The 19,864-nt window shown below is 39.3% G+C and overlaps 1 protein-coding gene and 1 pseudogene across 8 annotated transcripts in view; one reads left to right on the top strand and one right to left on the bottom strand.

Moving 5' to 3' along the window:
• The window catches only part of L3MBTL3 (L3MBTL histone methyl-lysine binding protein 3), a 106,900-nt gene that overhangs the window by 10,056 nt on the left and 76,980 nt on the right, over window positions 1-19,864 (top strand). For all 8 annotated transcript variants that reach the window (XM_065931343.1, XM_065931339.1, XM_065931342.1 and 5 more), the window contains one exon: window positions 12,411-12,527. In XM_065931343.1, coding sequence (XP_065787415.1) covers window positions 12,426-12,527 — 102 coding nt within the window. In that variant the 5' untranslated portion in view covers window positions 12,411-12,425. The remainder of the gene's footprint in view (window positions 1-12,410; window positions 12,528-19,864) is intronic.
• LOC136164187 (DNA-directed RNA polymerase III subunit RPC10 pseudogene) lies at window positions 5,217-5,746 on the bottom strand (annotated as a pseudogene).

Here is a 19,864-nt window from a genome sequence, read left to right as displayed (position 1 = left end):
TGTGTGCGATTCAAGAGTTCTTATCAGTCAGGGTTACTAGAATATCAAAGCTGGTATCTGTCATGCTTGATTTGAAAGGAAAATTTTTCTTTGTAGCAAAATATTTGTTGAGAGATGCTTCAAGGGTGAGTTTAGATTTTTCTCTTATCCTTATTGAATAAGCCTGTTTAAGAGGCTTGAATTTAACTTCTTTTGATGTGTTCTTCACTGACACTTAAATAAGGAGGGTTTCTTGGAGCTAGAGAGTTATGCTCTTGCCAAAGAGGTAAATAAATACTTAGCAGCCTCCTTGTTCGAATTTTCGCTGGAGAACATGAGATAGATGGACAAGTGAAGATCTGCTTCTGATTTTCCCTCTCCCCAGTCCTTGCCCACAGCTAGTCTGTTATGTTTTCCTCTTCTCTTTTGTTCATTCATGTGATAAATTTTTATTGATGCCTACTGTGGATATTCACATGAGGGCAATGAAATGAATAAATCAAAGTCTTTTTCCTCCAAAACCTCCTGTAAGAAAGGATCATGATATGATGTATTGTAAGTACTGTTATTGGGGTACAGAGTCTCCCTTCAGCCCCTGTTCTCCTAGCATCTTACACACCCACGTTCCAGTACTTGTGCAGAGAAAGACTCGCTGTAGTAGTCATTTGAGCCCCTTTGGAGAGGATCCATAGCTTTCATCTCTCCTTTCTCTGTAGGCCTCTTACTGTGATCTCTCAACAGTGCTTTCTTTTTGCCTCTGTATTAGCTCTCTTGAAAGCATGTCCTGGAACCTGAGTTGATAGGCAAGGATGCTTTTATGCCTTCTCAGCAAAAACGTCACAGTAAGGTTGCCAATGGCTCAGTCTTAGGTCATTGTTCAGAGATTCTGTCCTTCATACTTTTCTCATTGTTAGAATGTTCTTTTCTTTATAAGAGCTTGGAAAAACCAATACTTATTGACTTCTCATCAGTTTCCTAAATTCATTTTGAAATTTTACTTGTTTGTGAAATCCCAGAGTCCTACCATCGTTCTTAACTCCCACTTTTCTCCACCTTCACCTCTGGACTCTGGAGAAATCTATAGGACTTTGTGGTGCAAAGGTATTAGCTTTTGTATAGTTATCATTCCTCTGCCCTGAGATATTCAGACAGCTGGTAAACCCATGCTTGAAGGGAATGTGGACACTGGAGAGTAACTTGTTTCTTTTCTTCAAAGTAACTGTAGCGGTTGTGGACTGAGAGTCTGCAAAGTACAAAGCATGTTAACATACCTAATTTAAAAAAGTTTAAATCCCTATGAAATAGATATTCCTATTCGTTCTTTAGAGGAAGGAGCTAATGCTCAAGAGAGGTTGAGTACCGTGTCCAAGATTATTCAGCTGGTAAGTCGTGAATTCAGCCCAGATGCTCTTCATCTTCACGTTAGATTGGCTTCTTTATTGACTGAAATACATTGTGTTGGGCACTGTGGTATAGCCTGAGGGTCCCTGTTTTGGGAGGTGAAAGTCTGTTTATTGGTTTGGTGATCTTTTCTTATCTGTAAAATGAGGCCAACAATTGTTGGCGTGCTTAAAAGGTAGCTGTCAGGGTCAAATAGGCTAGTATTGGTAAGATCCTTTAAAATGATAAAGTGTAGAAGAAACGCTCCAGCTCCACGACGTCTGTATCTCTGGAGTGGGTTAGACTTACTGACTTTGTCTGACTCCCCTTACGTGGCTGTGTATTTGTAAATATGTGAGTTCCCCCATTACAGCCTGTGTACCTCTCAGGTGTCATGAAAGTGCATAGGAAGGCATCAGAGAAAAAATCAGAAAACCGTAGATAGACCTTAAGAGGCAGGGCCGTGTCTTTCTCAGGATCACTTTCTTGGGCCTGGACTCTAGGTCCCCAGGACTTTCCCCCAGTGTTAGATACTACAGGTTTCAATATATGGGTGCAGACTGGGAGCCCAGCCAGAACATAGCATCTCTGTAGTTGATTTTCTAACCTGGAGATGAATGAATTCTATCCTGTAAAATACTGCCTGTTCTCGTGTTATTTCTTGAATCTATTTTCCATAACTCAGCGTTTTCTGCAAAAGGGCTCCATGAGACTTGCTAGGCTATGATAACAGAGCTGCAGGGCTAAGTGACTGTGGGAAACCTGGATTCAGCGCTTCACAGATAGCTGCCTTGTTGCTGATGCATGCCATCCATCTCCCAAAGACCCAGAGGTTACATTTCTCCATGACCACAGAACTTGTGTCACGGGACACCCAGAAATGGTCTCCTGTAAGTTCTGAGGAGCAGGCTTAGCCTTTCATCTTAGCCTTGTTTTCCTACTTCAGCCCGGCCCCCAGTGTGCTGCCAGCCCGGCGTGATGGTGAAGGGAGCCCTGCCCTCGGGTCCAGCTCCATCCCTACGTGGCAGATCCTCCTCCCTCCGTTACTTCAGAGGAATTGTTCCATGAAGATAGCTAGTCATTTCTAGAGCCTTGTTAATGTGAGGGATTATTGTTATTAACAACACAACATCTACTTCTATGTTGTAATGTTGACATCTTCTAATGGAGCTTTAGTGGCTTACCCTAAGAGACACCACTGAAATAAAATGAAGGGGAAGGCGGGGGGAAATGCCAGTGACTAATTTTTTAAGGTCACTGAGCAATCTTCATGAACTCAAATAATTGTTAAACCAGGTAACTATAATAGTTAAGATTTTATTGACTGCTTAACTTTGGAGTAGGCACTTCATTGAACTGTTACCTGACTCATCTCATTCAATCCTCACCATATGCAATGAAGAAAAGTTCTGTTATCACCCACACTTTATAGATGGGGAAATTGAGGCTTCAAGGGGTTAGTTGGTCTGAAGTCACAGAACAGAGCATTGTCAAGCCTTGGAAAGTGAATTGAAGAGGAGGAAAGGAACGTCATGGCTCATTTAGGGAAGGGCAGAGGATGGAGCGAGGAACTTGAGAGCGCGGCAGGTTTTGAGGATGATGCATGAAGTGTTTGAGTTGGGTCTGTGAAAGGATGACAGGAGCAGGGTGGGTGGGGAGTGGGAGGCTCAGCAGTTTTATACACCGTTTTAATATGGGTTTACAGTGCGCAGAGGCCCTTTCGACGATATTACTGAAGGTGACGCTTAAGGCTGACTTTTTGAGAGTGTCATGATGTGCCAGAGACCGCTTTTGGTGAGTGCGTGATGGTTTCTGCAAAGTGAAGCAGAAGCCGGCTTCAGTCGAAGGTACTCATGCGGGCCTCAGAGCAGCAGAGCCTTGACTCCCCACCGTGGATGTTGGCTTCTCTTCTTATTGTCTCACTCTTCTGCAGAGCTGTCATTTTCGTTTCTTTCATGGTCATGATTTAAGGGTTAGCATTCCTGACTTACTCTTCACAAAAGACACTTTGCCCTCTTGAACCAAAAACTGATGTGTTTGTTCATTGACACCAGGCACCGAGATCTCAGTCAGTCCCCTTATCTCTCTGAGTGATAGAATTAAATCTGATTCTCAGATGCTGCTTCTGGGGCAATGCCTACCCCCATTTTCCAGCTACTCCCAGCTCTTGGCCTTGTTATCTCTGTAACTTACTTTTGAAAACTGTGCCTGTTAATGGTAAAGCTGTAAAATGGAATTCTAAAAAAAAACTTTATTTAAAAATATTAAAACTGTTTAACTGGCATTAGCGAACATTAGCTGTTCTTGTAAATACTCTGCTATTTTGAAAACAATGGTTTGAGCAGGAATGGCCAGGCTGCAGTTCTACCCTTTCTTAGTAATCTTTAATTCGGACCTTATCTGCAGATCCAGACTTTTGGTTTCTAGGCAAGGCACACCCTCTCACTTTGTGTTGGGCTGCTTATCTTCCCAGGGACTGTTATCTTCTCTTCATCTCAGCCCCAGGCAGCCTCTTCACCTTGAATGTGCTATACAAGTGCAGGCCTGGGGAGTCTCTGCCCCCACCTCTGAGCCGCCATTTTATCCTCTCCTGGCAGATGTGAGCAAAAGCATCATAAAGAGAGGATTATGAAGGACTCTGTTTATCTCCAGTCAAAATAAGATACAGTAGAGTCTTGACATTTATGATGGATATAGCCCACAACCATCACCAGTCCACAACCTGAAAAAAAATCGTTGTACCACATAATTCCTCCCTTCAGATTGCTAAAGTTTAACTGAGTAATGTAAATGATCTCTCTAGACCTTAACTACTTATCTTACTTGATGAGCAATTTTTGTACTGTCTGGAGCACTTATTGAAACAGATTCACACACCTTCTCTGCTTGTTTCCTTTTGGAGCGTTCAGTAGTTTTGTTCACACAATGTGTCTGAGTCATCATTGCATTTGACATTTCAGCCTTTAATTTACCTGAAACTTCTGTTTGTGGCTGGGACCTATCACTTTAATAAACATTTCCATGTTCTTGTTCTGTCATCAACGCTAGAATCCACTAGCAGCTCATGTTGTTTCATTTCTTCACCAGGAGCAGGGTTGTCACCGCTTTATTTGCAGTGGCTGTAGCTCTCAGACAAAGCAGGGTGACTCAGAGCGCACCTGGACCTTGGCCGGGTCCCCCCGCGTATGGTGTGTGTGATTCAGAATCCTGTCTTTGCAAAATGGCAAATCACTAAATGTCATGGGAGCTTCAGCTGTCACTCAGGAATGGTAGAAATCAAGATCGTCTGCGAATGCCAGGGACCTACTGTGTGTTTGTGATACCTGAGTTGTGGAGAAGTGAACCCCAATCAACCCTTTCTCTTTCCATCCATCTGTGGAGCTGATACGTTTGTGTATGTAGTTAAATACCTACTAGTTCAATTACACAAGAGCTTTGGGGAAGTCAGTTTTCCTTAGTGCCTTCCAGGCTATGGCTTCAATTGTTGGCATCAATGAGAAGCTAAATATTTTTGTAAGGAAGCACCTTTCATAGCATAGCATATTTTATTTATTTATTTATTTTTGATAACAAGACTTAACTTTAATTAAATATTCAGGATAAATTTTGATTAAGTTTGCAATTAACAGTTAAATACTGAGGGGCATGGAATGTACTAAACTAATAAGATTTACTTCATTAGTTGTACAAACAATGTAAATATTAAAGAGTGTTGGCTGATGGTAGGAGAATGTCAATTGCCCAACAAACATCAAAGAGGAAGAACAGGACCTTTAACAGGAGAGATTCAGTTATGGATACTCCTGTCCACACACAGCATGGGCAGAATTTGGACATCCCATACATCAAGGAGTTAATCTGCTGACTGGGAGGCGGGCTATACTTCCTGACCCCCTGGGCAGCCACCCTTAAAGGGTCAGCTTTCCACCACACCAGCCAAGATCCTCAGGACACACGGTTCACACTCGCAGCTGGGAATACACCCTGGGCAGTAAAGCACGCAGACGCTGACGCAGCTGGGCCATCCTGGCCTCAGTCCCGCCAGCAGTGTCCACACTGAGCATTGCAGCACTTGTAGAAGGTGGTCATGGGCTCATCTGCAGAGCGGGTCTGAAGCTGCATGGAATAGGCTCGAGGATGTTCACACTTGGGACACGGCTCTGCAGTAGAGTCAACATTCTCCCAGGGAGCTGCTCCCACCAAGCACATCATCCACTTCTTTCAGCTTTGGATACTTCCAATTTGTTACCTTGCGCGTGACGTTGTGCACGTAGGGGCAGGTGTTGCAGGCGAAGCGGTGGCAGCGCTGCCCCTCCTCGACGATCAGCCCATTCCCGCAGCCCGGGCAGAAGAGCAGCGTGGCCGCCACCAGCCCGGCGCTCAGCATAGCATATTTTAAAGAAGTATGAAATAGAATTTTAAAATATATTTTTATGTAATTTTTTTCTTAAAAAAAAAACACACACTTAAATTTTCAGCAGGTGCTAAAGTGGCCACGGAGAGTAGGTTCCCATCCTTTTGCTGTCTTTCAGCCTACCATTGCCCCTTCCTGGAGGCAGGCAGTGTTAACCAGCTTTTGACAAATCCTTGTAAAGATAGTCTATGCATGTCTAAGCAATACTCATACTGATATATGCCCCATTTGTTTTACACAAATTGTATCATACGGTTTCTGTAACTTGTGTAAAATTACTAGTACTGATTATATGTGGGAGCTTCATCTGATCAGAATGTGCAGTTTCCTTCTGATTTTCTTCAGTGGCGTTTTATACTGTTGTGTCGATGCACTCCAGTTTGCCTTTCCTGATGGACAGTCGGGTTGTTTCCAGTTTTTTGACCTTAACAAGCGGTGCTATAGTCCATGAATCACCTTTTACATTTTTTATACATATGTGCAAGTACCTTTGGGATACATTTCTAGAGGTAGAAGGGCTGAATTGGAGGATATATTCTTGAAAATTGGTCTCCATAGAGTGGAGGTTGTTTCAATCAGTGATGCCACCATAGTGTATGAGAGGGTCTGCATCTCCATATTCTTATAGGATTTTTTTAATACAAGATAATTAATTTCATGACCACCTAATGTTTCTAGATTCCTGTAGTACATGGTAAGCCAGGGCTTCCAGGAATTTCTTTGCATGAGAGATTGGGGAAATGTATCCATTTGATACATGATTCCAAGGGAGAGTTAAGTTGCACAGCTTTGGTTTAGAGGCAGGGGTGGAGCAGGAGAGAAAGAGGAGGTAATTTTTTTTTAATTTATTTATTTATTTTAGTTGGAGGATAATTTCTTTGCAGTATTGTGGTGGTTTTATTTGCCATACATCGACATGAATCACCCATGGGTGCACCTGTGTCCCCCCATCCTGAAACCCCCTCCCACCTCCCTCCCCACCCCATCCCTCTGGGTTTCCCCAGAGCCCTGGCTTTGAGCGCCCTGCTTCATGCATCAGATTAGCACTGGTCATCTGTTTTACATATGGCACTATACATGTTTCAGTGCTGTTCAGAGGAGGTAATTCTGAGTTAAGTGTCATTTAGTCTGTCAGCCAGCTCTTTTGTAGATTTTAACACAAGGAAATTATAATGAAAAGAGTAAAAACTAAAGTGAACTGTCTCACACAGGTGGGACTTTGAGAGTATCATACACTTGCATTGGTGCCAGCAGTAAGGTCTCCACCAACAGCTTTGATGAGACATCCACTGTAGGCGTTAGGGAACACGCTGGGTGTCGGTACCCTTGACATCAGCCATCGTCAGGTATGGTATAGGTGAGTGGAAATCAGAAGCTGCATTGGTGCCTTTCCTGGATATCTGATCTCCAAAGCTGTCCCTTTGAATATCAGCAATGGTTGCAGTGGTAAAGAACCCACCTGCCAATGTGGGAAATGCAAGAGACCTGGGTCTGATCCCTAAGTTGGGAAGATCCCCTGGAGGAGGGCATGGCAACCCACTCCTGTATCGTTGCCTGGGGAATCCTACGGACAGAGGGGTCTGGTGGGCTACAGTCCGTAGGATCGCAGAGAGTAGGACATGACTGAAGCGGCTTAACATGCATGCACTGGAGAAAAACGGTAGATCTTGGCTAATAGCACAGAGGACCCATCATGGTACACATTTAAGGTGCAGCCTTAGGAAATCTCAGCAGACTTAATGAGATTTGGAGTGTGCTTCTGCACAATGAGAAATATTGCTTGTGACTTATATGGTGAGTGACTTAACCTACCTGGTTTTTAGGCCTGTGGAATACAGGTTACACATGAGATGATGGGATAGTGCCATGGGATAATTAAAGAAAATATAAAGGATAGCATTTCTAAGTACTAAAAAAATGTGCTTAACTCTTGGAAGCATAATTTGTTGGCGTGAAAAGACTGTGTATGTTTGTATACAAGATCACACACTTACAGAAGACAGAGAAAGAGGAAAAAGGTGTCGTAAAAACAGCTTCTGTTAAAATAATATTGGTTTCTGGTTGTTCTTCCTGATTAGGAGATGGTGGAAAAAATGCCTAATCTATACTAGCTGTTCATAATTTATGTGATAGTGAAAGTAGCCAGTGACTTCAAAATTAGATAAAGAAAAGGAAGGTAGTGAATACTTTTATGCTATAATATTTTATACAAAATGTCCATTAACCTTAGAATGAGACAGTGGATGAAAACAATTTTTATAAATGTTAGATATGTGCTTATAGGCAGAATATACTATGTAACATTACCAGTAGTTTGTATGCTATTTCCTAAAATATATAATGAACATTTAACGCAGCCTTTGTGCAGTGACAGCTTTTAGATTTCTCTTATTTTTCTCTTCCTCCTCCTAGTCACAGACAGGATTTTGCTGGTGTAAATTTCATGCATTTATGGTTTTTAAGTAGGAAAAGACCAGAAATCTATGTGTGGATATGTGTCTCAGTGACATTTTGTTAATAAGCATATATTTGATGGCATTTTATTAAAAGGATATATATACTAATCTATATTCATCAAGAACTTCGGACCTAGTAAGCTGGTTTCTGGATTTTCTTGTTCCAGAAAGTAAAATAAGGAAAAATAGCCTTAGCCAGATTCTCAGAGGGGATAAGACTTTGAGATAGGAAAAGACAGTGGTTGAAGAAAAACACCAGGGTTGGAAGCAGGATGATCTGGGTTCAATCCTGACTGTGTCACCAAATATGGTTCTGGGTAAATTACTGAACTCTGCAACTCCCTTTCTCCAACATCAACTAGAGGGATAATAGAACCCATCTTTCTGTGAGAAAGAAAGAAATGAAATAATTTTTGTAAATTATCTAATGCTTTGAATCCTTTTTTGGAAAAATGTGAGATTGAATTAATAAATTTAAAATGTTTCTTTTTGAAAAATCAGGTTTTACCTCGTTTATCCACCAGGGGGAAAATTACACTATCCCTCTATCAGGAAAAGGTTACCACTCCTACATTATTTAATAGGGAAGTCAGGTTTGTTGCTGTTGTTTATTTAGTGAGGTAGGAGTCATAGAGAACATCAGTATGAGTCTTAATTTATTTCTTATTTTTACTGCTTTTTAGATGGATTTTTCTCAGGCCTTTACAAGTTGCATACGTGAATGCTAAGCCTTTATAGCTCACATTACAACTCAGAAAAATACCGGGATTTTTCCTGTATAGTGTTTAAGATGCATAGGATGCAGTACAGTAACCGCTCTGGATCCCTCACTCCTCTTGGCAGTTTCCCAGCATGCCGCCAGTCTTGTTTCACCACTTTACCGCTTAATTAATTTGTAGCAACTTCCTCACCTCGTAGCATTTCATCTCACAATTCTGATTTGTATCTCTAAAAATACATGGAAGGCCTCCTCTCTTTAAAGTATGTGTCATCGTCTCTCTAAAAAAAGCTACTGTATTTCCCTAATATCATCAAATAGTTGGTATTCATATTTCCCCTCCTACCTAATAATCTTTTTTAAAAAATAATTTAAATCAGGGTTGAAACCAGATCTCTGAAATGCAGAGTATGATTGGTTAATATGTCTCAATCTAAATTTCAAATTTCCTCTTTTGTTTGCTTATTTATCATTCCTTAAAAATTTTTTTTGTGTATGTGCAGAAAACAGTTCTTTAATCTTGTCTAGCAGTGGCTTTCAGACTTTTGAGTCTCAAGGCTTCTTTATGCTCTAAACAATGGAAAACCCAAAGACCTATTGTTTGTTTGTGTTACACTTATCAATATTTACTGCATTAGAAATTAAAATATATTGGTTATTTATTACTTATAACAATGGTAAATTGATTACCTAAGTATATACAAGTGCACTTTTTATGAAATATAATGATAATTTCCAAAATTTAACAGGCGAGAAAAGCAGCGCTGTATTCCGTTTTTGCAAATCTCTGTAATGTCTGCTTCATAGAAGACAGCTGAATCCTCCCATCAGGTTCTGCACTGTCAGTTGCAATATATTGTTTTGAGTGAAGCATGTGAAGAAAGTCTCCTTCACACTGGTATGGAGTTGGAAAAGGGAGGAATATTTTAAGTTTTTTGTTTAATGATGGATATCCTTTAATATTATACCAAAACTTGACATGTGTTAGTTTCTTAAAGGTTAGTTGCAGTGTGCGATTTGAAATCTTATCAATGAGTTTTCTGTACTCTGTTACATTAAAATCACATTGGCCTGTCCTACATTCTGAATGGACCCTTTAACCATGCATAACTTTGTACCTTTAAGCATTGGTTGTTTGGAAAATACTGCCTGAGTTATGACATATTTCATTATTAAGTATCTTTAAAGGTCATATTCATGAATATCACCATCCATCTTCTTGGAAGAGTCTGTAGCTCTTGGGAAGCTGTCAGGCTCATGGTGGTACATACAGGTTTTCCAAAATGCTCAAGTTGTATCATTAGTGACATGCTGTCAGTATTTTCCTTCACATGACAAACCCTTTTCATTTATTTTTGACAGTGTGTTTTCCAGATATCCAAACTTGACTAAACATAGTTTTTAAAGTAAAAGTGGGATTCAAAAAACAATAACACCAAAAACAGCTTGCTCAGTGTGCGTCTCCTTTCCCTGGAGATATTATAGCCATGGTACTTTGGCATGCCTAAGCTCTCTGTGTGTTCTCCTCTTCCATCAGACCAGAATATTACAAAGATATATATATTCAAATATCAAGACTTTATACAGTTTATTATTTTACTTCATCAGAGATGGCCTTTAGTGAGTCTTGCATGTGTTGACTGTATGTGGTGGTGAAGAATGAAATGACTCCTGCTGTAGCTGGGTGCTTCTGCTGCAGCAGGTTTATCCACTGTTGCTTTGGCCCATCAGTGTAAATATCCGCATAGTGAAAAAGGCAAATAATGTGCTAGTATTTTTATGAAAATAATTTTGACTTCCTGGACCTCTTGGAGTCCCCAGAACAATGTGTATCTTGCTTCTTATATCTCTTTGGTGTGATTTCACATGTTCTTTTGTCTATGGTATTTCCTGTGAATAGACTTGATCACATCAGATTTGATGTAATTTTTTCCTGGCAAGACTGCTTCATAGATGGTGTTGGCTTGGTAGGTATTCTTAGAAGGCATTGATGGTCATTGTCTAGAGCCAGTATTTTAAAAGTTGCAAATGGTTATGTTTCAGTTTCATCACATTCCTTCTTATTACCAAGAATTTTTTTCTAAAAAGAAGCTTTCTTTCACCAATGATTTGGTTTCCCTGAGATATAGTTCTTACTGATCTCACGTGATAATAGGATAAATCCTTGTTTCTTTTTCCCAGTAATGAATTAGTGGTTCCCTTTAAGTCTCAAAAGGAGATCAATGGGGAGTTCTTGATTGGTTGGTTTTGAATATCGTTGTGAACTCATAATAATGATTTAAACTTACTTGATGTATTTCAAGTCACTGCAGCTAATATCCTTACTTCAGCTAACAGAAGCCTTTTCAGATTGGTCTCTGAGTCCTTTTGGTGTGAACTCTGCTGTCTTTGATAGCTTCCTTGCTTTTTAATTTGATAAGATGTTCCTGATTCATCTTGCACACTTCCTGCTGCCAGCTAGCTCCTCCTCTGGGAAGACCTGGAAGAAATGGCATTTAGAGACTACAGTCTGAACACTAGGCGATTGTCTGGGCAAAGCGAGAAAATATGCATGTTTCTAAAACAAAGTGCATCATGAAATCATAATGATACTTCCATTCAGATTTAGGACCCGTTGATCTTTGACCACTTGTTGGTGACACCAATGTAATTACTTACTTGTTTTATCTCATACCACACAGACCACAGCCTCAGAATAACAGTATCAATACTGCCACCAGTGGCTATATGATTATGGAAAAGTTTGTTCTTGAATTTTTTTAAAAAATGAAAGTTAAAAGTATTATCCCAGTGTAGCTACCCAAACTGGTTATCTTAACATAGTCCTGTTATGTTTGCTTTACATTTTGAGACTGTTTTCCTATTTCTAAGAACATCAGTTTGGCAGCTGTTTCAACTAAATTAAATAAATAAGTTTATTGAATCAATCATACTGTGTATTCATTGTGTTGATAGAACAGACTTAATTGACAAATTTAGTGTAGATGGCATTCAATAATGGATTGAATTTTCTTGTTCTTTTCATCTTCTTTTTTTAAAATCTAAATGGCCTCTCTTTTCTTTTTCAACATTTTATATTGGGTACTCTCCTTTATGCACATTTACTCTCTTTTCAAAGTCTTAGAGGGGGAAGAAAAAATTTAAAGGGTGAAGAGTTCTATCCTTATGTGATCAAGATTTTTTGTTTTAAGTAAGTTTGCTATGAAACAGTGAATTCCTTTTCTAACAATTGCAAAGGTTTACCATGGTACTTTTTGTTTAAACTAAAACTTATTTTCTCCTGTAATATACTTTAGATTGCACTCAAGAAAATGTTTCTGAAGCAGTTATTTCTAAATCTCTGGATGCGGAACATTGTGACCAAGAAAATTATGTAGTTAAGGGAACTGAAGGAATGACCACTGAAATAAGAACTGATTTGTATGTAGACTATGTGGTACTATGCCCTTTTTTCCTTTTCCAGGTTAAAAAATAAATCATGACTGAATCTGCCTCTAGCACAAGTGGTCAAGAATTTGATGTATTCAGTGTTATGGATTGGAAGGATGGAGTAGGTACCTTACCAGGAAGTGACTTAAAGGTAAGCTGTCTGTATTGCATACAGTTGTATATGTGTGTATATCTGTTTGTGTTTTTTATTAAAATGAATTTGGGCACATATGTGACATAAGGATTAAAAGCCTTAAGCATAGGTGTGTGTAGGTTGCTCAGTTGCTTCACTGGTGCCTGACTCTTTGCGACCCTATGGACTGTAGCCTTCTAGACTCCTCTGTCCATGGAATTTTCCCAGCAAGATTACTGGAGTGCGTTGCCATGCCTTCCTTCAGGGGATCTTCCTGACCTAGGGATTGAATCTGTATCTCTGATGTCTCCTGCATTGCAGGCGAATTCTTTAGTGAAGCACAGTGGCTATAGTTTTATGTATTTGTTCCTCTGCCTCTCAAGATGATACACTGCTGATGGATTGGCAGACGCCTTTGTCATTTGGGGTGGGAGACTAAGAAATCCTTCTGCAATCTGTACTCATTTTGTAGAAAGTAATGTATAGTTTCAAGGAAGATCGTTTTAGGATTTCTATGGCTAATAAATTTTAAGAGTGGTAGAAGGCCTAGCTTTGTGTATGTTTTGTAGTGATGGGCTTTGTAACTGAAGTGAAAAGCTACACTCCCTGTGTCCTAGTTTTTTTTATGTAAAAACTGGATAAAGCTAAAATACTGAATAAACAGGACTGTTCGCCTCCCTTAAATTATTTATACTGTAAACTGTGAATATGGATTTTTGTATAATCACTTGTTCGGAAGCTGGAATGAGACTGCTTTTGTGAAAATGCAAACTCTCTTCAGAGAGCAGTGCTTCAGTCTGCTCCTTCGCTCGGTGCTCACTCTGCCCCCTCTCGCCAGCACCCCCTGCCCCCGCCTGAGCCCCTCCAGGACCACACCTGCTGCCCCATGGAACAGGGTTGTGCAAGCACCCACCTCTCATTTCTAGTTTGCTTTTGCTCTGATCCTATCTCTGGGACCTTGAACCTGTCTGTGGCCCTTTAGACTTTGTGTTTGTACTTGGTCACTTAGGTGTTTGAACTTCTGATCTCCCTGACTGTCTCTTGGCTTGCCTTGCAAACGCTTGTCTTTCCTGCCTGTCTTGACTAGAAATTCTTGCACCCTAATATTGACTTCTTGGAATCTGCTCCCTTTTAGTGGCTACTTGACAAGTATCTGAGCCAGAACTTTTCTAGTTGATCCTCAGTGGTGAGATTTGGACAGTCTGCTTGTTGTTGGAAAAATACTTAGATTTTAGTTGGTTTAGGTTTAATGAAGTGCTGTGTGCCAACATATCTATCTGAGTTTAGTTTAACAAAAATATTGCAGTGAGGCTTAGTGAAATCTGGAAAGAAGATCTGGTTTTTAGTGTTAGTTTTCTGTGACCTTGAACAAGTCAGTTAATCTCTTTGGGGCCAATTTCCTCTTTGGTAAAATAAGGAATTAAATGAATACCAAGGATTTTATCTGCCCTAACATTCTCCAAATGTTCATCTGGATTAGATATGGTGGAAATAGAGTGCTGAAATCTTTTAGAAAGAACAACTGTTTGAGGTTCTGATAGTGTCAACCACATATTAGCTAAATGTGCTTTGTTTAAATTGAACTTTAGAATCTTTATCTGTAAAATGGGGATGTAGTGTCTATGTCATAAGCTGGTTATAAGGATTTAAAAAAAATACATGTAAAAAAATTAACAAATTCTATCTTTTCTTGCTTTATGGTGTATTATGTCAACTACCTTTTTTATTGTTTCAGAGTCTTATTTTTCTTGTACATTTTTATCCTTTTTCTTCTGAATGGATTTTTGTATGTGTGTGTCAGGTGGATGATGAAATTTATAATTTTTTATTTTCAGTTAGATTTTGATAATAGAGTGACGTCTCCATCCCTGAGAAATTTAGTTTGCCTGAAGGTTTTTTAAGCAATGGATTTTAGGAATTAACCTATTACTTTTATAAAGGTAATCAGGTAATTAAGCCACTTAGTGGCTATTATAAACTAGGTTATTTGATTTGACTTTTAGACTCATCTAATTACCTGGGTAATTGCCATGTACCCAGTTTACTTTATGTGCTGTTGACAGTTTGATACCCCACTTAAAAAAAATAACTTAAAGAACATTTTCTACTTTAGAACTCCTTTTATCCAAAAAGAGTCAAAGCACCAGTTGGTTATATTGCTTAGGACTCACTTGCTCTTCATATTAAAATTTGAGTTGCTTAGGAGAGCTGATTGAGAAATTTATTTTTCACAATTAAGTTATTGGAAAGAACTTTAAATAAATCACGAAATTTACTCTCCCACATCATGCTTTGCCTATTTGACCCTGGAAGCTTCTCTTGTTTTTTAATGGATGAAGGCGTGTGGCTTTCCTAATGCACGATCACTAAGACAACCAGCTGAAGTTAATTCAGGAAATACATAGAAGTCGGTTTCTTTTCATGGGAACAGGTTTTTATATGCTTCAGTTTATTGCCGTTTTGAAAGAACTTTTCTCTGTAAAAGCCTCAGGATTGCTGGCCAATCAAGTTACATCACTCTTCTGCTTAAAATCCTTAGCAGTTTCCTGTATCTTTTGTGATAAAGTTCAAACCCCCTAGGTTCACCACGAAGGTTTTTGGTGCTCTGACCATTGCTTCTCTCTCCAGCTGCATCTCGTCTCACATCTCCATGCTACCCGGTTCCTTTCCAGCCCAGGCAACTCGTTCACACCTCGCTCCCTTTTTACTGGTCCCTGCTGCTGGAGTCCCCACTCCCCACTTCCCACTGGGCTAACCAACCCTTCTAGGAAGCAGAGTGCAAAAGCTCCTTTTCTGGGTGCAGTAGCAGAAAGAACAGAGAACTTATTCTCTGGGGAGCTCTTCGTTTCTTGTGCGTAGCTGCTCCGTTGTATCCGACTCTGTGACCCCATTGGCTGTGTAGCCTGCTAGGCTCCTCTGTCCATGGGATTTTCCAGGCAAGAATACTGGACTGGGTTGTCTTTTCCTTCTCCAGAGGATCTTCCCGACCCAGAGATAGAACCTGTGTCTCTTGTGTGTCCTGAATTGCAGGTGAATTCTTTACCCACCGAACCATCGGGGATTGGCCCTCCGCCTTTTACTTTAAGTCACTTATTTAACCCGTTTGAGGCAGTTTCTATCACTGATGTTAGTTTACAGATAAACAGAGGCCTGGGGTGGTTAATGTCACTTGCTCAAGGTCAGACAGGTAGTTATTAGTGGAACTGGGTCTTCAAACCAGGCTTTTCTGATTTTAAAATGGATTCTCTTACACTGTTATTCTACAGTCTAACAAGAGAAATGTTTTCATATCAAAAGAGATGAAAGGAAAATGTTAGCAGCGGTTTAGAGGTGGTATTATGTTAGCTGGAGGGATCAGGAGGGTTTTGGAAGCAGATGTCATGTGAGCTTTTAGGTGCCTGAAAATAGGTAGGAGTCTGTGAGGACTTTTGGGGACGGGGATGGGAGAAGGGAGAGAGGGGGAAAAGGGGTTCAGAAAGGGGGTCAGCGTCAGCAAGTCCAGTGTTCTGGGAGCCCAGGAAGTGTCCGCTGGTCCTCGTGTAGTCATTAGCAAGACATTTTCACTTAAACAAGCTTTGGAAACTTTACCGTTGTCTAATTTGTTCCTTTAAAATGCACCTCAGTGTTTGTAGATTAAATCTCAGGGCCAGCTATAAGAGCAGGCAGGCGACTTAAGTGGTGAGGCCAGTGGAAAGATGCACGGCAGGGCTTGCTGTCCCTAAGCAGTTCTCTATCTAAACTTCTTAGACGATTTCCGAAATTGATCCACAGAGAATTATTCCTCTGTGTCATAAGGATTTAGTCTTCCAGCATCCCTCAGTAAAATGTCGGTACACTCCCAACCGTGATAGCATCTTGTCTCGAAAGAATAGTTGCCACTTAACAGGGAGCGAGACCCAGCAACAGTGATGCAGAAACCCAACTGGAAAATTCACTGCACTCTTTGTGCGGGTTTTGCCTTGTCTTGACTGGCATTCAGAACAGTTTAGTTACTAAATATCTTTGCCCTTAAAGCAGATTGGTAAGTAGAACTCACATTTATTTCGATGTCGTAATACAAAACAGTAATCTCAGCAGTGTCTTTTAATGATCTATTATTAAAGACAGACACAAATAGGCTGAAGATTCTTTGTCTCTATAAGCAAAAATAAAGAAGAGAATAAATCAAAGGTAGCTTAAGCCAAGACAAACAAGTAAAACCTTCTCAACCCCTTATATATTTCAGGCATAATTGCTTTCTGATTGACCTATATGTATCCACTAACAGAAAAAGTTAGTCTCAACTGATATGCTTGATTTGCTTTATAAAGTCCTTTTATAAAGTTTGTAATTTTTACATTCTTGATTGTAGAATGAAGTCAGTTGCTAATTTTTTATACTGCTTTTAAGGTGTCTAGGTTAAAAGAACTAATAACCTGGAAAAAAGTGATTTTTATCAAGTTTCTATGGTTCCAGCACGATTCATAAAATGTTACCAATTTCAGACTTTGAGCATATCATAGGATACTTTAAAAATACTTTGAGGTTAATGTTTTATTATAAGTTAGAGGTGTACAATTTAGTGACTTGCAATTTTCAAAGGTTATAGTCTACTTATAATTATTAATGTTGGTTATATTTCCCCATGTTGTGTAATATATCCCTATAGCTTATATTGTACCTAATAGTTTGTAACTCTTCATGCCCCACCCCCATGTTGCCTTGTCCCCTTCCCCTCTCCCCACTGGTGATAAATAGTTTGTTCTCTAGATCTGTAAGTATGTTTCTTTTTGTCATATTCACTCGTTTGTTGTTTTTAGATTCTGTATATGAGTGATACCATGAAATATTTGTGTTTCTCTGTCTGACTTGTATCATTTATCATAATGTCCTCCAAGTCTATCCATGTTGCTGCATATGGCAAAATTTCATTCTTCCTGTGGCTTCATAGTATTCCATTGTGTGTGTGTGTGTATCACATTTTCTTTATCCATTCATCTGTTGATGGACCCTATCCATTCATCTGTTGATAGGTTGCATCCATATCTTGGCAGTTGTAAACAATGCTGCTATAATCATTGGGGTGCATATGTGTTTTAAAATTAGTGTTTTTTTTTTTTTTTTTTTAATTCTTAGGAATGAAATTGTTGGCTTATATGGTACTCCTGTTTTTAGGTCTTTGAGAAGCTTCCATAGTGTCCCCCACAATGAGTACACCAAGGTGCAGTCCCACCAAAGTATAGGAGGGTTTCCTTTTCTCCACATCCTCGCCAACGTTTGTTATTTGTATCCAGTTTCATGATGGCCATTCTGACACTTGTGAGGTGATGATACATACAATGACAGGGAAATTTGCATTTCCCTGATGATTAGCAATGTTGAGCATCTTTTTATGTGTCTATTGGCCATTCTTATGCCTTTTATGGAAAATGTCTATTATGTTCTTCTGCTCATTTTTTAAATGGACTGTTTGTTTTTTGGTGTTGAGTTGTATGAGCTGTTTAGATACATGGATGTTAACCCCTATTGGTCATATAATTTGCAGATATTTTCTCCCATTCAGTAGGTTATCTTGTTCTTTTGTTGATGATTACTTTTGCTGTATAAAGCTTTTACATTTAAATAGGTGCCCCCCTTTGGGCTTTTATTTCCTTTGTGTTAGGAGATAGATCCCCCCAAAATACTCCTATAATTTATGTCAGACAGTGTTCTGCCTGTTTTCCTTTAGGAGTTCTGCTTTTTTTTTTTTTTTCCCCCAGCATTATAGGATGCCTTTAAACTTAATGAACCCTATCCACAGATAAATCAATGTCTGCCCTTAACCATAATTTTGCATTTATTTCATGTGATTTATCAACCTGTGAAGTCCATCCATGGGTTCCCGGCTTACAGGAGTTAACTGTTCCTAAGTGCATTGCATTTTTACTGTGTGGCCTAGACTGTAGGTCAGTTACTGGCAGTGACTATTAAAAGGAAAAGATAACTGGAATTAAATGTTGTTCTGTGGGAATATTATCTTTTAACTTTAAAAGTGAGTCTAAAACTCCCAGGCGTCACGGGTGTGAATTTTGATTTGAAGATTCCATTCAGCTGCGCTCTCTTTCTCAGTGTTTGAAACGCCAGAGTGTAGTTTAGCAGCAGTCTGGAAACTTGAACCACAGAAGACTTTCTGTGCAATGTAAATGTTTTGTACTATTCCCCACATTTTGTATTAATGTTTGTCAAAAAGCTTAGATTAACATCATCATGTAATAGAAGTAAACTTACTTACCTGGACTAATGCCAGTTTAAAAAAAAATTCCATTCAGAATTGATTTTCTACCATCATTTTTAATGTCATTAATTAATAATCATGATGGCTTGACTTTTCTACTCTTGCCCAGTAGATGGTACTATCAGCTTTATTTTCAAGTATTCTGGTTTCAGAGTTGATCATTTAAAACTATTTTTTCCCAACAAGTGAAGTTATTTTTAGCTCTTTCCTTCCCAATTGACTTTTTACCACCTCTTAAACTGGCATTTTTAGGAGAATCCACAGGTTTAGTATATACATGCTACCTGGGAACTTGTATCTGAAATATATAATAGGGAGAAAACATTTTCACTTACCATAACTATGTCACTTGTTCTGTTTAGAAGGCTTTTAATAATTGTGGCCCACGTGCAGAAAATTGTTTAAGGTGCTATTTTCACCTGGTGGAAAGAATAACTAGTTGTAGATATGGCTGAAGATTTTTCTGACTTGCAGCCTGAATCTAGTTTGGTAAAATTAATCATTCTGTTGGCATGTTGACCAAATAGATTTTTAGATTGGAAAATAGAAGGCCTCATTTTAAATACTGCGTATTTGCATGTTCATATATATTTCTGGGAGCGATCTAAAAACTTTAAGCCAATGTTTTATGATCCTTTTGAACTTTGAGCTTTCTAGCTCTTTGTCCCCTGGTAAAATTAGTGAATCTCTTATGTCATTCTGTTTTATGGGAAAACAGAAGGAATACAGAATAACTTTGACTCTCATGAATGTGACAGTCAACCTAGCTGTTTCAAAGAGGATGGGGCCCCTGCACACAGGTAGTGGTTAAAAGCCTTCAACACATTATGCCCAGTATGATTCAACATAGTATGCCCCGGAGATTGCAGGAGAATATTTGCTTTGAGGCTTGCCATGAGATGAGGTGAGAGGAAATTTTCAATATTTGGGGTCCAGAATACCCATGAAATCAAAGTGCCCTTACTTTTTAGTGGTAAACTTGGCCTGAGGCTAGTAGGCTTGTTCAAATCTCTCAGATATTACCAGTTGTTCGGGAGGACTAGAAGTGAATGACTATAATGGAGAATTCTAAAGAGCAGTGAAAAAAAGGGGAAATATAGAG

This window comes from Muntiacus reevesi, chromosome 3 (assembly GCF_963930625.1).
Source record: "Muntiacus reevesi chromosome 3, mMunRee1.1, whole genome shotgun sequence".
In the NCBI taxonomy this organism is placed as follows: domain Eukaryota; kingdom Metazoa; phylum Chordata; class Mammalia; order Artiodactyla; family Cervidae; genus Muntiacus; species Muntiacus reevesi.
The sequence above is the reverse complement of the archived record's forward strand: the minus strand, read 5'-3'. Positions and strand labels throughout refer to the sequence as shown.